Source organism: Galeopterus variegatus, unplaced genomic scaffold (genome assembly GCF_000696425.1).
Source record: "Galeopterus variegatus unplaced genomic scaffold, G_variegatus-3.0.2 Scaffold4126, whole genome shotgun sequence".
NCBI classification, from domain to species: domain Eukaryota; kingdom Metazoa; phylum Chordata; class Mammalia; order Dermoptera; family Cynocephalidae; genus Galeopterus; species Galeopterus variegatus.
Window position 1 is genome coordinate 29,205 of NW_007730237.1, and position 20,733 is coordinate 49,937.

At 48.0% G+C, this 20,733-nt stretch overlaps 1 protein-coding gene across 1 annotated transcript in view; it reads left to right on the top strand.

Moving 5' to 3' along the window:
• EPHB1 (EPH receptor B1) overlaps positions 1–20,733 on the top strand; it is a gene marked incomplete at its 5' end in the record, with an annotated part of 144,112 nt that overhangs the window by 28,988 nt on the left and 94,391 nt on the right. Inside the window, one exon of the mRNA XM_008586805.1 lies at positions 19,369–19,493. Coding sequence (XP_008585027.1) covers positions 19,369–19,493 — 125 coding nt within the window. The remainder of the gene's footprint in view (positions 1–19,368; positions 19,494–20,733) is intronic.

Genomic DNA, 20,733 nt, shown 5'->3' on the forward strand with positions numbered 1-20,733 from the left:
CATTAGAAAATTTTAAAGCATTTGAGAGCCAAAGAAATCCAATTCTGGATTTGGCCTGTTGGTTGCAGTTTGCAACCTTTCATTCAGAGGGCTAATCTGATTTACCCGAGCCTTGACAGTAAGTGTGCTATGTTGTTCCAGTCTCATTCCACTGTGGGGCAGTCACCTTCCTCACCTCTTGGGCTCATGGTGGCAAAGGTTCGGTGGGGGACTCCCGGGGTTGGTTTCCCTCTCTGCTCCTCAGATTACTCATGAGAGTTCATTTAACTGCCATGATCCCTCATCCCTCGCCTGCAAAATGGGAGTCATGATAGCTACTTCCTAATACTGTAGTGACAAGCAAATGAGACAGTGGACAGAAAATCACTCTGTAAACCACGCTATAGGCTGGGAGATTAGCATCATTTCTGAGAATATGTCCTGAGCCAGAGAGCAATTTGCTGGACTTTTTCTCCCTAGGCTGTTTCCTTCCAAGGCTTCTCAGTCTCTTTGTTTGGGACTGATGTTATCCATATCAGATATGTAACAGATATCCATTTGTCCATTCCGTGCTGGGAGGAGTAGACACCAGAAAGGAGGGGGCCAAAGTCTGCATCTCAATGAGCTAATGATGAGGGTGGTCCTGGAGCCCAGACCCTGGGTACGTGGCACAGCATGATCCTGCTGCTCAGAGGAGCCTGTCTTATCTCATTGTATGTTTGGAGGAGCAACACTTCCCTTTACTTGCATGATCCCCTCGGCACCATTTATATCCGACGTTTATATTACACATAGTCCATGTATGGCCTGCTGTGCAGATTGCATGTGGAATACTGTTCATTGTGCTCACAACACAGACACAACCTATTCCTTAATATTGTTTGAGAAATACTGTACTACTTCTGTTAATAGTCACAAACCCCTATAGTTTGTCCATTTTAAAGGCATTTTTGAAGTTCCTAGACAATTAAAGTCACTCAGATACACTACTTTTCCTACAAAATAATTACCTAGCCTGTCAATTCCTCTGAATACATCACCCAATTTGCATTATTCCTTCGTTAAATATAGTATTTGCATGCATAAAGAATAATCTTTGAATATGAAAAGAAATTTTATGATATTGCAATATATTGAGCTCTTTGGAGGAAAGATAATATGTAAATCTCAAAATTAAATATTAAAACAATATTACACTGCTGCCTGTAAAAATGTAGAGTGTTAAGATCCATATGCTGAAACCAGTTCATTTTTAAGGGCTGGTCTCGCTGGAAATTAGCAGGCACAATTCACTGTGGGGCACAGACAAGATTGAGAGAGAACTTCAGAAAAACTGGAATGACTTTAAAGAAAACTTTCATTTAAGTTAATAAAGAGAAGTTTAAAAAAATTTTAAGTAAATGAGATTTTCACTCTTCTTAATTCAATTTCACTGTTCATTTCATTGCTTTCTTCTCATTGTTAATCCTAGAAAGATTGTTTTTGTTGTTTCTTAAGCCTTGGCATTGAGAAGGAACTTCCAAGTGGTCTCAGAATGACCCTGGCCATTTGCCAACAGTGGTGTGTTGTCTGATGAGCTGAGAAGGTCCGCAGGTGGCATTGCCCATGACCACTGTCATGGCTTGCACTCTCAGCAGTCTTGGGGTTCCCCACTAGATGGGGAACTCTGTAGAGAATCAGACCTTCTTGTCTACCACCAGCTTCATGGCGGAGGGGCCACACAGCCCTAAGCACAGAGGGCCTTCTTAAATGTTTGTCACATGCTTTCAGTTCAAACAGATGAGCATTAGTATGTATTTGGCTGGGGCATGGTGGTCACAATGTGTCCTGGTAGCCCACAGATAGCATCTGAAGATCACTCCCAGATCAGCCAGTAACCAGGTATCTTCCTCCTCTCTAGTTCCTAGAAGGAAAACTTAGGGAATGGTGCTTAGAATGATGCCATGAACCCTAATCCACTGAAAGGAACAGAGAGACTCTATCACACTCAAAGGGGTTGGTTGGTTTGTTTGAGCATTTAACTTTGGAAATGTATTCATTCATTCAACACATTCTTTGTGACTGCTTGCCAAATGATTCAATGGTACCTGCTTCTTAGGGGCTCCCATTCATTCATTTACTCAACAAATATTTAATGAAGCTTTCTGTGTGCCACACACTGCTCCAGACACCGGGGACACAGCAGCAAACAAAACAGACATAAATCTGTGCTCTTGTGAAGCTCACATTCTAGTCCACAGCACTTATTGAGACTGGGATCAGAGGCCCAAAAAGGTCACAAAGTGAGCAGGTGACTGAGCTGGGAAGCAGCTTGACGGGGTGCAGGACCCATAGCTTAGCACTTGGTGCCACTCCCTGCTATGGTGCCAACTCTCACCTAACGAAAGTCAGGATGTAATCACGTGCAGTTGCTAGAGGGCATTTCAATTTGCGGTGGCTGTTGCGATACAGTGACATTGTGTTGGGTGGGGCATTTTACTCTTCACTAACTGACCACTTTGAACTCCTCACAGATGGATATTACCTGCTGGGCCACACAGGGGCTGGGCATGGGAATCCTCCATTCCAGGACCTGGGCAGTGGCTAGTTACACTGCTAACAGCTCGAGAACAGCTGCTAGGACTACTAGCGTGCCCTATGGGCCCCAGGACCTATTTGCTCAATTGACTGCACCTTGGGCCAGGCACTCCAAGTGCATGGCTTGTGAAGTGACAGGGGGGCTGCTGGCAATGAGATTGTGGGAAGTTCCTTGCCCCGTCCAAAGTCCACATGAAATTGCTATAAACCTCATTACAGAGGGAACACAAGGTGGATTATGAGATAGTTGCTGTTCACCTTGTGTCCTTGGCAAAAAGGGTGGGAAGGAGGAGAGGTCCTGGTGGTCTGTCCACTCCATACTCCTCTGGCAAGTCAGCTCCGTGAGCTGACTATAATTTCCAGGGGAGCATGCCCCATATCTGTCTTATTGGCTATTGTGTCTAGCTAAGTGTCTGTCTAGATGCCTGAAACATAGAAAGCATTCAATAAATACTCATTAAATGGACTAATAAATTATTAAATAATTGCATGAATGGATGCCTTCTTAAGCTCATCTCAAGCTGCAAATAGTGCAGCTTGAGCGCTCTTTGTGGTCCCTCCTTTCTCTGGCATCTGTGGGAGTGGGGCTGTGACTGGAGTTAAGCCCCTACATTCTCCCAGATATTGGTGAGACCTAGGGTTTCCTTGGTGCACTGTCTCCCCAAAACATGGCCTTGTGGGAGCCACTCTGCTATGACCTGTCCTGTCCTCCCCCTATCCCCTGCTGGCAGGCACCCAGCTGCTTAAGCAAGCACAGTTGGGAGCAGTCAGGATGGCATTCCAGTGCTGCTGTCTGTCCACCTGCATGCCAGCTCCGTGCCGATCATTTTCACAGCACCATCAATGTTAAACAGGCAGGAGCACCAGGGGTTTTTGAATGCAGCAATTAACAAAACAGTAATCAAGTTAAGTGTTTAATTTCAGAAAATTAACATCTTCTCTGAGCGGATGTGAAAGATGGGGGGAAAAGGCACACTAAATGTTCTGGGTAAATAAAGGCAATGCTGGACCACAAATATTTTCCAGGGCAAGGGAAACTATTTGCCAGTCCCCCGTGCCTTGGGATCAGTTTCCTTCTGAGAGCTGAACTGCAGGACATTAGCTGTAGAACTGAACACTAGGATTTTAAATCTGTGTCTTATTATTATTTTTTTTCTTTAGGGACATAGGCACAGAGCAAATGCTTTCTCCATCCAGAAGAGCTCAGGGGGACAAGGGCCCAGTCATTCCTTCCCCTGTTAACATATCTGCCCTGTAGAAAATCCCAATGTGATGTATGTTGTCCTTCTCTGAATTGTACCAGTTATAAGGACAACACAAGGAGTCCCTGGATGTGTGTCAGTTTCTCATGTGCATGACTAAATGTTCTGGGTAAATAAAGGCAATGCTGGACCACAAATATTTTCCAGGGCAAGGGAACCTATTTGCCAGTCCCCCATGCCTTGGGATCAGTTTCCTTCTGAGAGCTGAACTGCAGGACATTAGCTGTAGAACTGAACACTAGGATTTTAAATCTGTGTCTTATTTTTTTTTTTCTTTAGGGACATAGGCACAGAGCAAATGCTTTTTCCATCCAGAAGAGCTCAGGGGGACAAGGGCCCAGCCATTCCTTCCCCTGTTAGCATATCTGCCCTGTAGAAAATCCCAATGTGATGTATGTTGTCCTTCTCTGAATTGTACCAGTTATAAGGAAAACACAAGGAGTCCCTGGATGTGTGTCAGTTTCTCATGTGCATAGGCGATATTTCTCCTGATAGACTGAGGGCTCCCAGGGGAGAGGACCATGTCTCACTGCTCCNACTAAATGTTCTGGGTAAATAAAGGCAATGCTGGACCACAAATATTTTCCAGGGCAAGGGAAACTATTTGCCAGTCCCCCGTGCCTTGGGATCAGTTTCCTTCTGAGAGCTGAACTGCAGGACATTAGCTGTAGAACTGAACACTAGGATTTTAAATCTGTGTCTTATTATTATTTTTTTTCTTTAGGGACATAGGCACAGAGCAAATGCTTTCTCCATCCAGAAGAGCTCAGGGGGACAAGGGCCCAGTCATTCCTTCCCCTGTTAACATATCTGCCCTGTAGAAAATCCCAATGTGATGTATGTTGTCCTTCTCTGAATTGTACCAGTTATAAGGACAACACAAGGAGTCCCTGGATGTGTGTCAGTTTCTCATGTGCATGGGCGATATTTCTCCTGATAGACTGAGGGCTCCCAGGGGAGAGGACCATGTCTCACTGCTCCTGGTAACCCCTGTACCTTGGCACAGTGTCCTCTGCTGCAGGGTGTCCCAGCTGGCCTCACATCATGTTCAGTCTGGTTCTGCCTCATGTACCAATAGGCTGGCGTTTGTTTGCAGAAAGGGGTTTGTGTGGGGTGGGGGGAAGCTTGTGAGGAGGTGGGTGTGCAGGGGGCTGTGTGGGGACAGAAGGAGGGCAAGGCCCGCCTGGTGTCTGCTTCCTTGTCTAAGTCCTCAGATGGGAGGGAGGGCCCAGGACAGAGCACCGGGAGGGCGAGGGGGCAGCTCTGCATGAGGAGTACTGCAAGGTGTGAGGCAGACGGGCAGCCTCGGGGCTGGGGCAGGGTGCCACAGTGAACCAGCTGGGCGGGATCCTCAGAGGCTGCGATGAGCCTGGTGCTGCCTGAGGAAGCACTGGAAACTGTGTTCTCACAGGGCCACAGGTCCTTGGGGAGGAGACTGGCAGTCTTGCCTAATGAGCAGCTTCCCTTGAGGAGTCTCACAGGCATCTGACTTGGAGAACAAATGAGCCAACACAGGAGAATGAGAGGATGGTTTGCAAGTGTGTAAGAGACATCCCAGGGGCCCCCAGAAGTGTTCAGAGGTGGCATCAGGGGAGGCTAGGTCTGGTTCTGTGCATCTGTAATTTAAGGAGGTTTTGAGTACCCAGGCTGAGGTATTACTGATGCAGTTGGGTATTCAGGCTTCTGTTCTCTGTGAGGTGGGAAATAAGGTTCATTGCTGAGAGCAATGGGGAAGGACTGGGGATTAAGTTCTGAGGAGGTGGAAGATGTTCGGCAGTGCTATTACAGAGAATGGGAGATGGAATTAACCAGAGAAATTCAGGATTTCTGGAAAATGTTGAGAGCTCGCTTGAGGTTGGTGATGACATGTTTAGAAAGCCACTCCTTTGCCCTCATGTGTGGCTCCTCAGCAGTGGGTGGCTGCTGGACAGCAGACCCTCCAGGGGGTGGATCGTGAGTCCATCTTTGGTTGTGTCTTGCCAGTTGTGTGCTATGAAAAGACAAGGGCACCCGTGGGGAGTGTAGTGAATGATGGACCCACGCTGGGCAATGAGGGCTGTGAATACAGAGAGGGCTGATGCACGGGGGGAGGGAAAGGCCAGGAGGGCCAGATGAGGCTGATGAGAGCTGCGGTGGGCTCCTCAAGGTTGCAGTGAGGAAGCAGCATACTTGAATTTGTGGTTTTGAAAATGGGGTAATTTCAGGTGAGGTGACATCCAGGCACGCAGTGGGAATGGAAGACACGGAGGAGCCATGGAGTTTGGGGAACTGAAAGTCCGTTATTCCAGTGGACATTGACATCATCTGCAGGAGGGCAAGGCTCAAGGGTAGAGAGAAGGACAGACAGAAGCCCAAGGTTTCAATGAATGGGGAGTGATGGTGGCAGGGAGTACATGGTGGTCCCAAGACATGGAGAATGGTGGTCCAGCCAAATGGCATTTCTGCAGAGGGTGCAGGAGATGGAGAGTCATTACTCAGTGTGGAAGAGGCCATGGGGAGCAGGAAGGACATCCTCAGCTTCCTGGCCCTGAGGTGTGCCATGTGTAAAGCTCATAAACTGCCACCAGTTGAGAGAGGTGCAGGAGAGAGGTGTCCGCAGGGGAGAGCTGCTTTTCCTTAACGTGGGCATGCAGGAAATGTTCTGAGATGAGGGGGTGGGTATAGGGAGTTTCCTGATCTGTGAGCAGCCACTTCAGAGGGTTCAGGGCAGGGCTGTGCTCGGTGGTGGGAGAGGTACATCAGAGTCAAGGGAAAGGAGGCTCAGAATTTTTGAGGGGCTGGTGGTGTGCAGGGAGGGGCTTACATCTGGACACTGCAGGATGGAGCCTGCCTGTGCAGCCAGAAGGGATGCTCTGATGAGGAGAAGCTCTGGGCCTTCAGGCCAGTAGACTTAGGGACTTAGAAAACTCCAGATCTGGGAAAGGACAGTCACAGTGATTGCAGGTGCAGCTCCCCTGCCCAACGTTGGTGGCAGTGATGTTAGTGTTAGGGTGGTGATGGCAAGTCCCCCGCTGCAGTAGGGGCTCAGCTGAATGCACGTGGGTGAGGGTTGGGGGGTAACTGGGGTACACAATCTGCAGCAGGGTACCCTTTGTCCTTTCCTTTGGCTTCTCCAGTGCTGGTATTTCAAGTGAACTGCCTCCCATGATCAAACATTAAGCAGACCAAAGCTGCCAGCGCTTGTCCCACCCAGGAGGGGCTGATAGGTCTGCGGGAGGCAGAGCTGGGCAGTGTGCCCCCCAGCTGACATGTGAGTCCTGATGGCTCTGTCCTCAGCAACTGTCACAGCACCCGGGATACCTGCTTAGCAGAGGTACCTCCTGACAAGTACCCCCTCCATACACACACACCTCCCAGGCCACAGGGTCACAAAATTCAGGTCTGTTGTCACTTTCACAGTAAGTGGCCATTTCCTGAGGCATCATCTGGTTCCCCCAGCAGGGAGAAGGAGCTGTGGGAAAATGCCAGGCTAGAGTGAACTAGGAGACAGAGGTGCCCCCAGGACCAAACCGACAGGTATGCCTCCTCCTGGCACAGGCTTGGCACACTTCCACCTGGAGTGGGAGTGGTTGGTGGGTTCCCCTGATCTCCCCGAGGGCATAAGGGGTCCCAGAAGGAAGCACCTGTCTGTGAGTGATGCACACCCCATGCCAGGCATCCCGAAGAGGCTCTGGAAATGCTAAACGTGTGAGTGAAGGGGGAGAGAGGTCCACACTGGCCTCAGGGAAATGAGGCTCGTCTATTGCCGGCTCTGCACAAACCTGCTGAGGACTTAGGGACATCACTTTCCCTCTCTTGCCCTCAGTGCTCTAATCTATAAACTGTTAAGAGTTGACAGAAAACTGAATGACCTCAGGTGTCCTCTCAGAGTTTAACATTCTGATTTCTAGATTTCTAGACAAGCAGTTCTCAAACCCGGCTGTGCATTAGTCTCATGCCATAGGATGGTTCAAACACAGATTGCTGGGCCCAGCCCAGACCCTCTGATTCAGTAGTTCTAGGGCAGGGCTCAAGAGTCTGCATTTCTTGCCAGTTCCCATGTGATGCTGATCTGGGACCATGTTCTGAGAACTAGCAGGGTCAGGTGAATTATCCCAATAAAGATTCCCCCCCCCCACCCCCAGACATCAGAGGTGCTATCAGAAATGAAGGACTCTGCTATAAACTCACATTCCCAGAGAAGCCCCCAACCTCCAGCCCTCGTGTACCACCCACCTCCCACACCCCCAGTTTGGAACCAAACCCTTTGTGGATGGACCAGGGGCCAGTGAAAGAAGAGCCTGTGGCTCCCTGTTCGGGGCTTGAGGCTGAGATGCAGGCCTGAAGCCCTCACTTTCCCTACACTGTCATCTCATTGAGCTCCTTGAGGAGACTCAGCCAATATTCCACAACGGCATGGACCTGAGGCTGCACACCCAGGGAAGTCCTCTGTCCTGGAAACTCCAGTGTAGGGAGGAAGACAGGAAGGGAGTGTCAGGGTCATCTCAAGGCAAAGCCCAGAGCAAAAGCAAATGAGAAGTTAATGTCCACAATAGGGGAAAATAATGCGAAAAATAATTAACTCTGCTTTTGTATTCACATCCAGTCTCCAAACTAATTGCTTATTTGTGTAATCTTCTTTGACCAGAAGTGTTACTGCACCAAAAATATTTAATGAGTCAGGCTTCCTAATGTAAAATTCAAGCATATTTGTGCAATGGAATGAGTTTTCATCAACAGAGGGAGAACCTTCTCTAAGCAGGGCCTTCTCAGCAAAGTTACCTCCTAGAATAGAAATGTCAGAGGAACACAATCCATGTGTGCAAATTGTTCTTTGTCATCAGTGCTAGCATATTAAAAATACAGACTTTTTTTTTTCCTATGGATGTATTTCATGCAAGAAAAAAAAGATGGGACTCCTAACCCCATCACCCATAACTTCTAGGAACTCACATAATTTGATCTGAAGCCCCACAGGGACTTCTGCAGACTTCTCCACATTTTGGGGATCTCTCTGTAAACCTTTCAGGGTGTGGGTTGGAGAGGTAGGAAATGAACTGGCTTCAGGGCTCTGGGCCCCCAACTTCTGATTCACCTAAAGCGACTCTGAATTGTTCTGTTTCACACTTTATGCTTCAGAGACGTTTTTGTTTGGAAAAAGGATTCCATAGCTTAAAAAAGAAGACAAAAGTTAGAAAACCACTAATGTTAATGGTGGACCCAGAAAGAGAGTTTGGGGTGGTTTCCAAGTCCCCAGCCTGGCAGGTGGGATCTGGTTCCAGTGAGATGGGGATGGACCCAGCCTCCCGGGTTTCTTCATCTACATGGGAAGAAGCACTCCCATCCACACTCGCTTGAGACTGCTACATTCAGACCTGCTCTATACTCCTCCCCAGGTGCAGACTGCAGGGTCACACTTGCCTCGCCTCTCTCACCTCAGTCTCTGTGAAGGCCAATATTCCTGTTTATTAGAACTAAGTGATTTTCTGATCCCTTCACTTCTGAGGTCTTTAGAGAAGAACCTGCGATCATTCCAATAAGGGAAAACTTTTGTCGAATGTCTAATATGTGCTAACATAGCAGGACAGGCTCAAAACATGACTCTTGTCCTAAAGAGTTTATTCCAGTGATGAAGAGCAGAGACATGCACCTGGGAAGTTAGATCACAGTGTACTGTGTCCAAAAGTGGTGTGGCCCTACAAGCAGAGATTTCAAAAGCTGAGCTCTCCTGGGACACGATGAGTGGAGTGGTTGGATGAGAACAGCAGGCTCCCAGGAAGGAGCAGCGGGAGGCAGCTTGGAACGGCTGGGGCTGCCCCTTTGTTAAATGTTACAGGGGGAGTGTGGACTTTTTCCAATGGGGAGCCATTGAAGGTTTTTGAGAATCGAGCTTTAGAGAGATTCACCCGGCTACGTGTAATTTGAAGGGAAGAGGCCCAGAGGTGGACAAGAGAGCTGGACGGTAAGTATACGAGGTATAAGGAGATACAGGTGACAATGCTGGTAAAAGGCAGTGGCAGAGCCACAGGGGCACAGCAGCTCCTGGCCTGAGCCACACCTCTGGGTGGGTGAGCTGTGCTTGTCCCCTCCCCAGAGTCACCAGGTCTCCTATCCTTAGGCACCCCATCACTTACCTCCTAGATTACTTCCAAGAAAACTTCAGGTCCTCTCAAGTGTTGCAGGGAAACCAGCCCTCTTCCAGAGTGTTTATCCCTCCCACCTCTGGGCAGCCCAGCTATTCGTCAGCCTCCCCTTCTCCAAGCCTGTTCTTATCCTTCGCCTCCACCCTGACTTGGTCAACATGTTTATTTATCCCTCAAAAATATCTATCAAGTCAACACCCAAGGCTGTCACTGGATCCTACTTTTTACGTTTACCTTGGGGAACTCTGCCCAGGGACTGATTTGCATATGTGAACAGTGGTGGACCCAGAAAGAGAGTTTGGGGTGGTTGCCAAGTCCCCAGCTTGGCAGGTGGGATCTGGTTGCAAGGAGCAACAGACCACACTGGGCACATTTGGAAATTTCATAATGTAAGTATTAATATTCCTGTTTTACAGTCAAAGAATCTGAGGCCCAAAGAAGTTAAGGCCTTGGGGGGTAACCTTAACCCAGCATCACACAGTAAGCAGATGGCAGAAGCAGAATAGGAACTCACCTCTCTCTGCAGCACCCGTAGGGCCCCGACCTTGCTAATTTCTGCTGCTCTGAGCTGGGGCCCTGGGCTCCTTACTATTCCTGTTTTCCTCACAGCTGTGGTCTATGGTATAGTTTGCAGGTGGTTATTCCAAGGATGGTTTGCCCTGGGCTCCTTACTATTCCTTACCTCACCTGTTTTCCTCACAGCTGTGGTCTATGGTATAGTTTGCAGGTGGTTATTCCAAGGATGGTTTGGCTGGGAAATGCTTTTCTAGAAAGAGTAGAAGAGGTTAGTTAGTATTACCATATGATCCAGCAATTCCAATCCTAGGTATATCCCCAGGAGAAATGCAAACATTTGCCCACACATTACCGTATGATCCAGCAATTCCAATCCTAGGTATATCCCCAGGAGAAATGCAAACATTTGCCCACACAGAAACTCATGAATGAATGTTTATAGAAGCAGTATTCTTAATAGCCAAAATGTGGAAACAACCCGAATGTCCATCAACTGATGGCACTTGTCCTAGAAAAAGCAATGCCCACGATAGTAAGAGTGGTTACTAAGCTTCTACACACTGTTTGAGCTGGGGTGGTGGGTCACTGTGAGGACCCCACCCCCACTATACAGAAGGGCCAGAAAAAGCTATCCCACCCTTCCCACCATGAGTTATTGTGAGGGACACAGAGGGGCTCCTTTTTCTGTGGGTCTCTGTGGAAATTTTAGATATGAAAGTCCCTCTAACTGGAGAGACCATTTCTCTTCCAAGAGACTTGCTAGAGTTTTCACCTGAGCTAAGGTAGAGGAAACCCAGCTGTGACTGGCACCTTCCTGGAGAGGGTGAAAGATGGCTTCAGAACAAGGCTGTCCCTGGCCTGACTTCCACCAGCAGAAGCAGCGCTGTTTCCCCTTTTAGATAATATTTGCTAAACTCTGAAATCCAAATTCAATATTTTTTTAAAATTATTTTTATATTGTCAATATACAATGTAGTTGATTATTATGTCCCATCACCGAAACCTCCCTCCCTCCTCCCTCTCCCCCCTCCCACCCAAGTGTGTCCCCTCCATTTGCTTGTTGTAAGAACTTCAAAAAAAAAACTCCTTCATCTGAGGATTATGGGGAAAAGATGACCGGCCAGGATTCACTGTTAAAACCAGTGTGCAGTGCTTGGGGGTCACGGGGGCTTACCCCTTGAATTAATCTCCCCATCCCTCTTTAAGCTTCCTCAGCTTTAATAGAAGAAGTTGGTGTTTGAGGACTACCAGAGCTCATTTTTACTATTTTCCGATTTTTCTGAAGGTTCCATAGCACATAAGACACCAGATCTAGGGGTGGTATTCGCCCTTGGAGAAGGAAAAACCAGCTTTCTTGCTTTCTTCCATGTGCTAAATCCCACTGCAGTTAACACGTAAGACATGTAGAGTGACCTGAATGAGGACACACAGCCTTCCGCAGGCCTGTGGCCATCACGTCATAGTCATAAATCTGAGAAATGCAGACAGAGATGCCCATTTCCTTCTGGCAGCTTTTCCCAGTTCCTGTGCTGCTGACCAGCTGCTGGGGAGGTCCTTGCCATCTGCAGTAATGGGGGCCATCGACCCCCTCTGGGTCACCCCCCCCTGTGAATTCCTCTTTATAATCTGACCCCAACTAGACTGCAAGGACCTTAAGTCAGGGCTGTGACTGCCTTGCTTGTCCCCAGTGGTTAGAGGCAAGGAGAAGAACCAAGCCCATCCAAATCCTGGGGCTGTTAGGATTGATCTTTCCAATTTTTAAATATATGATGTTCCAGTTCTCAAGACAGAGGGGCCCTGACAACCTGTATGGCACGGACATGATTAACATGTGAGTGGTGCTCTCACGTAGGTCTGCTATAATGGGCAGCCAAGCGAGTAGCACAGTGTGCAGCGGGATGAAAGAGGGTGTTTGGGAGCCATTCACTCACCCCGTTTTCGGGGACTCATTGGGATCCCCAAATGATCTGGACTGACTCCGGAAAACTGTCTCACCTTCTCCGAATTGCCTTCCTGAAGTTCCAAAAGGTCTTAGGAGAGATGATCGTGTGCCATCCATGCAGTGAGTCCTCAAGCCTGCTGCGNGATGATGGACATTTGGGCTGATTCCAGCTCTTGGCTATTGCAAATTCAATATTTTTAACCCTTTTGAACTTTTTACTTCAGTAGATCAACTTAATTTTCGATGTTTGTGCATTTTGCTATTTTTTTTAACTTTTTAATATTTTTGATGCCTTGAATAAAACATTTTAACATAGTAAACTATTATATCATTTATTAGATCCCAAAATGGATTATGGTTAAAACTGTTGAAAGAATTATTCTAACACAAAAATCAATTAAGAGATTATGAAGAAGTATCTAATAGGCAAAGATAATGTTTTCAAACTTAGTAATCGTCCTAGAAAATAGCATCAACTCATGCTCACATTCTGGAATCTGAGATGCTTAATTGTTAGGGGAAAATGCCCCTACTGGATAAGAAAAACAAAATGAGTAAGAAAAAACTTTGAAAATGACTGAGTTAGTAACTAGATTAAAGGGTCAAGGAATGTCATAAGCTTGAAATGCATGGACAGGGGAACCTGTGATACGACAGCGAGGCTTCTGCACACCAGGACTGCAGGGTCCAGATTTGGGGTTATTTGCTTTTGAGACAGATTCCCTCTGCCCTGCCAGCCCCAGCCTGAGTCTCATGGGATGGGAGGCCCCACAGTCCCCTTTGGAGCCCTTCTCCCAAATGCAGGGCTGGCAGGTGGTCTGGCAGGCCCCATTGCTGACCACGCTGGCAGTGGCCAGTGCCAATGGCCAGTTTGGACTTGTCCTATGTCAGCATGGACAGTTCTTTCACAACTAGCAGCTCGGGCTATCCTGTCCCTTCAATGCATCCATCCACAGCTCATTTGTCAGTTCAGGAGAGAACATTCTGTGCCCTTTCACTGCTGTATGTGATGTGCCATCTTGGATCTGTCTGCTTGAAAAGCAATTTGTGAGTAAGATCCCCCAAAGTCTTTTCTGGCAAAGGCAAAGACAGAGGCCTCACTCAGTCACCTGCTTTTTTGTTCTCTCCTTCCCTGAGCCGTTGACCAGAGAAGTTTTGAGTCTCCTGCTTCTGGCACACTTCACGGGCCTCTTCTTACTGGCCGCGGACTTTCTTCTCAGATGCTCTTGGCTCCGCTTCTGTCTGAGCCCTGGTTGGTTTTTTCTTGGGGCCTGACAGGACATTCTTCTTTGCTCCCTGCCCTCCTNTCCACAGCTCATTTGTCAGTTCAGGAGAGAACATTCTGTGCCCTTTCACTGCTGTATGTGACGTGCCATCTTGGATCTGTCTGCTTAAAAAGCAATTTGTGAGTAAGATCCCCCTAAAGTCTTTTCTGGCAAAGGCAAAGACAGAGGCCTCACTCAGTCACTTGCTTTTTTGTTCTCTCCTTCCCTGATTTTTTTTTTTTTTTTTTTTTTTTGTCTTTTTCGGTGTCCGGGAACGGATCGCAACACTCGGTGTTGCTCCCGCGCCTCGCTCAGCCAGTGAGCGGGAACCGGTCTGTACGTGGGATCTGAACCCTCGGGCGGGAGCGCCACTGCGCCTCCCAAGCGGTGCACTATAGCAGTGCGCCACCGGGCCGGCCCAACCAGAGAAGTTTTGAGTCTCCTGCTTCTGGCACACTTCACGGGCCTCTTCTTACTGGCCGCGGACTCTCTTCTCAGATGCTCCTGGCTCCGCTTCTGTCTAAGCCCTGGTTGGTTTTTTCTTGGGGCCTGACAGGACATTCTTCTTTGCTCCCTGCCCTCCTTTCTAGATCCTGGCTTCCTGTTGGGTCAGCCTTTTTGTTTTGCTGGGAAGGGTGCAGGACAGCTTTGGCTCTGTTCTGATGTACGGAGCGCCTCCTCTTTCGGCCAAGCACATCTTCACTGAGCCCTCGGCACCTTCTTTCCAAATAGCCTCTAAATGAATCCTTTCTTCTTACCTTTTCTGAAAAATGGTCCTCATTTGTTTCCTTGCTAAGTTTGAATAATCTTGTGAACTCTTTATTTTCATTTCCTTCTCAGTAGAATGTTTAATTTAGTCAAAAGCTTCGTGTGTGCTTGCAAAAGAGAGACTCTTTTGAGTTTCATGAAAACTCCTTCATCTGAGGATTATGGGGAAAAGATGACCGGCCAGGATTCACTGTTAAAACCAGTGTGCAGTGCTTGGGGGTCACGGGGGCTTACCCCTTGAATTAATCTCCCCATCCCTCTTTAAGCTTCCTCAGCTTTAATAGAAGAAGTTGGTGTTTGAGGACTACCAGAGCTCATTTTTACTATTTTCCGATTTTTCTGAAGGTTCCATAGCACATAAGACACCAGATCTAGGGGTGGTATTCGCCCTTGGAGAAGGAAAAACCAGCTTTCTTGCTTTCTTCCATGTGCTAAATCCCACTGCAGTTAACACGTAAGACATGTAGAGTGACCTGAATGAGGACACACAGCCTTCCGCAGGCCTGTGGCCATCACGTCATAGTCATAAATCTGAGAAATGCAGACAGAGATGCCCATTTCCTTCTGGCAGCTTTTCCCAGTTCCTGTGCTGCTGACCAGCTGCTGGGGAGGTCCTTGCCATCTGCAGTAATGGGGGCCATCGACCCCCTCTGGGTCACCCCCCCTCCCCCCGTGAATTCCTCTTTATAATCTGACCCCAACTAGACTGCAAGGACCTTAAGTCAGGGCTGTGACTGCCTTGCTTGTCCCCAGTGGTTAGAGGCAAGGAGAAGAACCAAGCCCATCCAAATCCTGGGGCTGTTAGGATTGATCTTTCCAATTTTTAAATATATGATGTTCCAGTTCTCAAGACAGAGGGGCCCTGACAACCTGTATGGCACGGACATGATTAACATGTGAGTGGTGCTCTCACGTAGGTCTGCTATAATGGGCAGCCAAGCGAGTAGCACAGTGTGCAGCGGGATGAAAGAGGGTGTTTGGGAGCCATTCACTCACCCCGTTTTCGGGGACTCATTGGGATCCCCAAATGATCTGGACTGACTCCGGAAAACTGTCTCACCTTCTCCGAATTGCCTTCCTGAAGTTCCTGGGCAGCCAAGCGAGTAGCACAGTGTGCAGCGGGATGAAAGAGGGTGTTTGGGAGCCATTCGCTCACCCCGTTTTTGGGGACTCATTGGGATCCCCAAATGATCTGGACTGACTCCGGAAAACTGTCTCACCTTCTCCGAATTGCCTTCCTGAAGTTCCAAAAGGTCTTAGGAGAGATGATCGTGTGCCATCCATGCAGTGAGTCCTCAAGCCTGCTGCGTAGCCTCGTTCTCCCTGACTTAGCAGCAGCATTTAACTTAGTCTTTCCTCCTGAGCTGCTTGTCCCACTGGTTTCTAGGCGATCACACTCTCCTGGGTTTCCTTCTACCTCCTTGGCCTTTCTTTGTCGGGCTCCTTTGCTGTTTTTTCCTCATCTCCTGAATCTTAGAATGTATAATGTATGTGCTGTTCCACTCGTTCTCTTGGTGACCTCTGTCAGTTCTGCTGCTTTCAGTATCTTTGAAATACTGATGACTTCAAATTCATATCTCCAGTCTGGACCTTGTAGGTTCGTTTGTCCACTCAGTGTCTGCTCTGGGACACCTTGGAATCTCAAACACAACAGGTCCATGTGGAGCACCCGGTCTTCCCTCCCAAACTGCTTCTACTGATGGCTTCTCTGATCTCAGATGATGGCAGCCCCTCTCCTGCTGTCGCTCAGGCCCAAAACCTTGAAGTCATTTTGACTCTTCTGTTTTCCTCCTCATCCCACATCCATGGAGATAGTCTAAATATAAGCAAATCCAGAATCTTACCACCTCCACTGCTTGGAGCCTGGTCCAAGTAACTATTGTCTCGCAGCTGGACTATTGCAGCAGTGTTGTGACAGGTTTTTCTACTTTTACAAGGTCCCCTGCATTCTATTTGCAACATAGCAGAGAGGGATGCTATTAACGTGCAAGTCAGATCACATCCCTGCCCTGTTGACAACCCTCCTGAGGCTGCCCAGTCACTCAGAGAAAAAGCCAAAGTCCCTCCCATGTTCTCAGGGACCTGCCCTCTGTGGCCTCCTCTCTGTTTGAGTCCCACGGGCTCTTTGACACTCCCAGATCAGACCCTTCGTCCTGGCCGTTCCTTCTCACATGCTGTGCTCCAGGTAGCCACACGGCTACCCCTCACCCTTCAACCCTGTGCTCCTGCATCTGCTTCTGAGGGAGGCCCTTGCTGGCTGCACCCCCCCCCCACACACACACTGTGGCATTCTGTATCCCTCCCCCCCTACATATTTTCCATTGTACTTAATATCTTGTAACATACCTCATGATTTATGTATTACATCTGGTCTCTGAATCCCTCCACTAGAAAGTAAGCTCTAAGAAGGCAGAAAATTTTATTTCGTTCACTCGGGTATCTCTAGAACCTATAATGGTGACTGGTACATGGCAGATGTTCAGCAAATATTTGTTTAATTAATTAATTAACATGGGCCATAATACTAAGTTGGGAGGAAGAGAAAATGCATTTGGCAGCTGAATCGGGATCAAAAAATTATCTCAACTTACTGGATTAATAGGCCAAATTTAACAGCATAAAGGTAAAAAGATGCATGTAAATCTCCATAGTCAAAGCCAAAAGCCAACTCTACAGTCAGAAGATAAGGAACGTACCATGAAGAAGCCCAAAGGCTATGTGTGACTGTAATTTCAGAATGGAACAGCGGGGACATGTTTTTGATCCAAGGCTAATGGTCACATTAGCAGATGTATATCATGCTAGATATTAGTGTTACTCTAATCTTTGCTGTTCAGGCAGTGGGGAGAGAGATGGCTTGCCTCTGGGCCTCAAGCCTCAAGAGGGATTTGGAGAACATGGGACCCATTTGGAAAAAAGCCGCCCATGGTCATGAGAGACATGTCTGTAGTATTTGGCTATTATTCTCAGCAGAAACAATGCAGGGGTGATCTAACTAGTTTCTTTACATATTTGACAAGCCATTCTGTGGAAGAGGGAACATCCTATGTTACATCAGCTGGCAGAACTGAGACCAGTGGGAAGAAGATACACTTCAGATAAGGATAAGGAAGGTGTGCAAACTGGTGAGGGCCACTGAAGTACAAAGCAACAGCACCCAGAGGCAGAGAGCTGCCCAGCCCTGGGCACGACTGGAGCCTGGCAGCAAGTGCTTGACAGGGAAATTGTAGGCTGTCCAGGACTACATTAATCCAGGCCATGCGCGAAGCAGACACCACGATAAGATTAGATGTGCAAGACATTTATTGGGGGAATGGGTGGGAGTAGAGGAGGCTGGGGGAGCCATCAGACCACAATGAAGGTCTGATCCCTGTGAAGGAGAGAGGGCAGGAAGGAGACCCAGATGGGAAGAGTCTGACTGCTGTGCTGCTGCAGGGAATCATCGGAAAACCCCATGGGGAGTCTTTGAGAGAAAGTCGCCAATCAGAAGAGTCTTGTATCTTGCAGGAATGGGCCTCTGTGGCCTCCCTGCCACTCTCCGTCACTGGCTAGGAGCAGCCTGTGGGAAGCGGTCCTCTGCGTGAATGTGGCCGTGGATTCAGAGTGCAGCAGCTGGGTCCATTTGTCAATCATCCTCCCAGGAGTAGGAGCTCTGGGAGGTGCATTTTCACAGATGCCACAAGGTCTCTAACGAGAACTGTGCAAACCGGCCATCAGAGTCCCGGGGACACTGATTGTAAGGGCTCGTCACAGCACTCCCCACACTTCTCACTCTTTATGGAGCATCATTAGGACAAATGCTCTGTGTCCCCTCCCCAGCATGGGGCCGCACATAGTAGGTGCTCACCGAGAGTCCAGCAAGTGGTGGGAAGGGCGGTGGCCCCTATGAACCGTTAGCCGTGCTCTGTAATTCCGGGTCTCGGAGGGGAATCTGTTAACCTAAATTGAGGATAGTAAATGTCACTCAGCCACGGTCCCCAGAGAAACCCTTGTAAAGTGGAGTTTGAGTGAGGAAACGACCTTCATCATTGCAGAAGTGCCAGGACTAAAGGGAACAGCCCCTGAACAGAGCGTAGATGGAAGCCTCATCCATTACCCGCCTCTCTCCTAGAAAGACAGCCCTCATCTATTATTTCCAGACTGTTTTCATTTTACTTACACCATGTAAAAAATGTCAAATTGGGAAATAAATAATATTACTTCCAGACAGAGATTTCCAAATCAACTTTACAGATTTTGGAATTATGATCCTGTTTCCAAATGTTTGGTTTGTGTATCATTTCTTTGTTCATATGTGGGAGCTCCTTATTGCAAATGTCCTTATTTGGAAAACCCTGTCAGTACCCCTGTCGTTGCTCTGTGTTCATGTCTTCTTGAGAGATGCCTCCTCTTTCCCTTTCAAAGTACTGTACAGTGAAATCTTACATGCAATGTCAGAAAGATGTTTGCTAGAATGTTCCTTTCCATTGCACGGTATTTCTGCACTGACCACTTCTGCTCTCTCACCATCATCCCTGGTCCCCAGGTTCTCTTCTCTGCAATAGCTCAGATCACAACTGCAAGACTGAGGCTCCTTCAGCACCTGCTCAAAAACATCCCATTGCTCTTCTTTTCCTTCTGTCTTTTCGTTTGATTCTTCCAACCATCTCCTGTTTTGATCAAGCCTTTCTCCTCTCTGCCCATGAAAATATCACATCCATTCCAGCCCCTGCCCACACATGCTCTCCTCTCCTAAATTATCACCTGTTCTCTCCTCTGTTACCCAAACTCCATTCATTATGAAAACCCCACAGGAAGTTCTACAGATCCAGCTCAGCTGATGAGAGAGAAAGGGCAGGGCTCAAACCCAATGGCAATTCTCGCCCTACTTATCTCTGAGGGTCCACGTCTATAATTGAGAGTCTGTTCAGCTACCCTGTCTCTTCCTCTCTCTACAGCCCCCTCCACTGTTCCCATCATGCACCAGGTCAGTGCTACCATGAGGAGCATCACCTTGTCATGGCCACAGCCGGAGCAGCCCAATGGCATCATCCTGGACTATGAGATCCGCTACTATGAGAAGGTGAGCCAGCTCTGCCTGCAGGCTTGCAGGACCCAGGGACAACCACTGTTCCATGGATGGTGGCCAGCTGAGGGCAGAAGGAGACAGGCTGGAAGAAATCCCAAGGGGAGGGAGGAATCAGGTGACAGAGGCCAGAGGCTCCCTGAAGAGTTCCCCAGGTCTGCCCCAACAAAAGCCTCAAAAGCCAGAGTTTTCTGCACCAACTCAGGAGAGAACCTTCTGGCCCACAACCCTGCTGTCTGGACACTTCAGTGGGCTGGTGTGGGCAGGCCAGTCCTGTCGCTCTCCCAGAGGCCAGAGGCTCCCTGAAGAGTTCCCCAGGTCTGCCCCAACAAAAGCCTCAAAAGCCAGAATTTTCTGCACCAACTCAGGAGAGAACCTTCTGGCCCACAACCCTGCTGTCTGGACACTTCAGCGGGCTGCTGTGGGCAGGCCAGTCCTGTCGCTCTCCCGGTCATGTGTTTGCTGTTCTCATGCAGATGCTACCAAACTGCCAGGTGTCCTGGAATCTTCACAGGATTTTGAAAATCAGGGATTTTCAAAGTTTTTGATCATGTACCTCCAATATAAGTTTGTTTATTCATAAATCATATGCATAGACTACTACACTAATATATTTAGGGGGGTTAAAAACCATGCAAATAGAAATTTAAAAGAGTGAGATAAAAATGACTAGAAATAGAAATTTATGTACTAAAGAGAAGTCTTCCTTGACTGCTCTTTATCCACTGCTGCTGGGGGCTATGGGAGGGCATCTGCTGCCAAGAAAAGGGAAACACAGCCCTGCGGTGTTGGTCCTCAGCCTATCTGCCAGGGAAGCAGGGCCTCCCTCCCACCATGGTGAACTGCAGCATCTGTAAAGTCCCAGGAAAATACAGTGCTTTCTATACTAACCCAACACATTATTTGTAGAAACCTAATCCATTCATTTATTTGCTCAGCAAGTATTTATTGAGAGCCTACTATTTGACAGGTATAATTACTATTCTAGGTTATAACAGGGATCAAATAGACAAGAATACCCCCCCTCGAGGATCTTACTTTCTAACAGAGGGAGACAGACAATGAGCAACGAACATAATAAGTAAGGAAATTATATAGAATATTAGAAAATGAGCAGTGTAAAGGAAAAAAGAAAAAGCAGAGCAGGGTAAATGGGATCAGGGATCAGGCTTGAAGGAGGAGCAGGTTGCAGAATTCAATAGAATGGCCAAGGTGGGCCTCTCGGAGAAGATAAGAT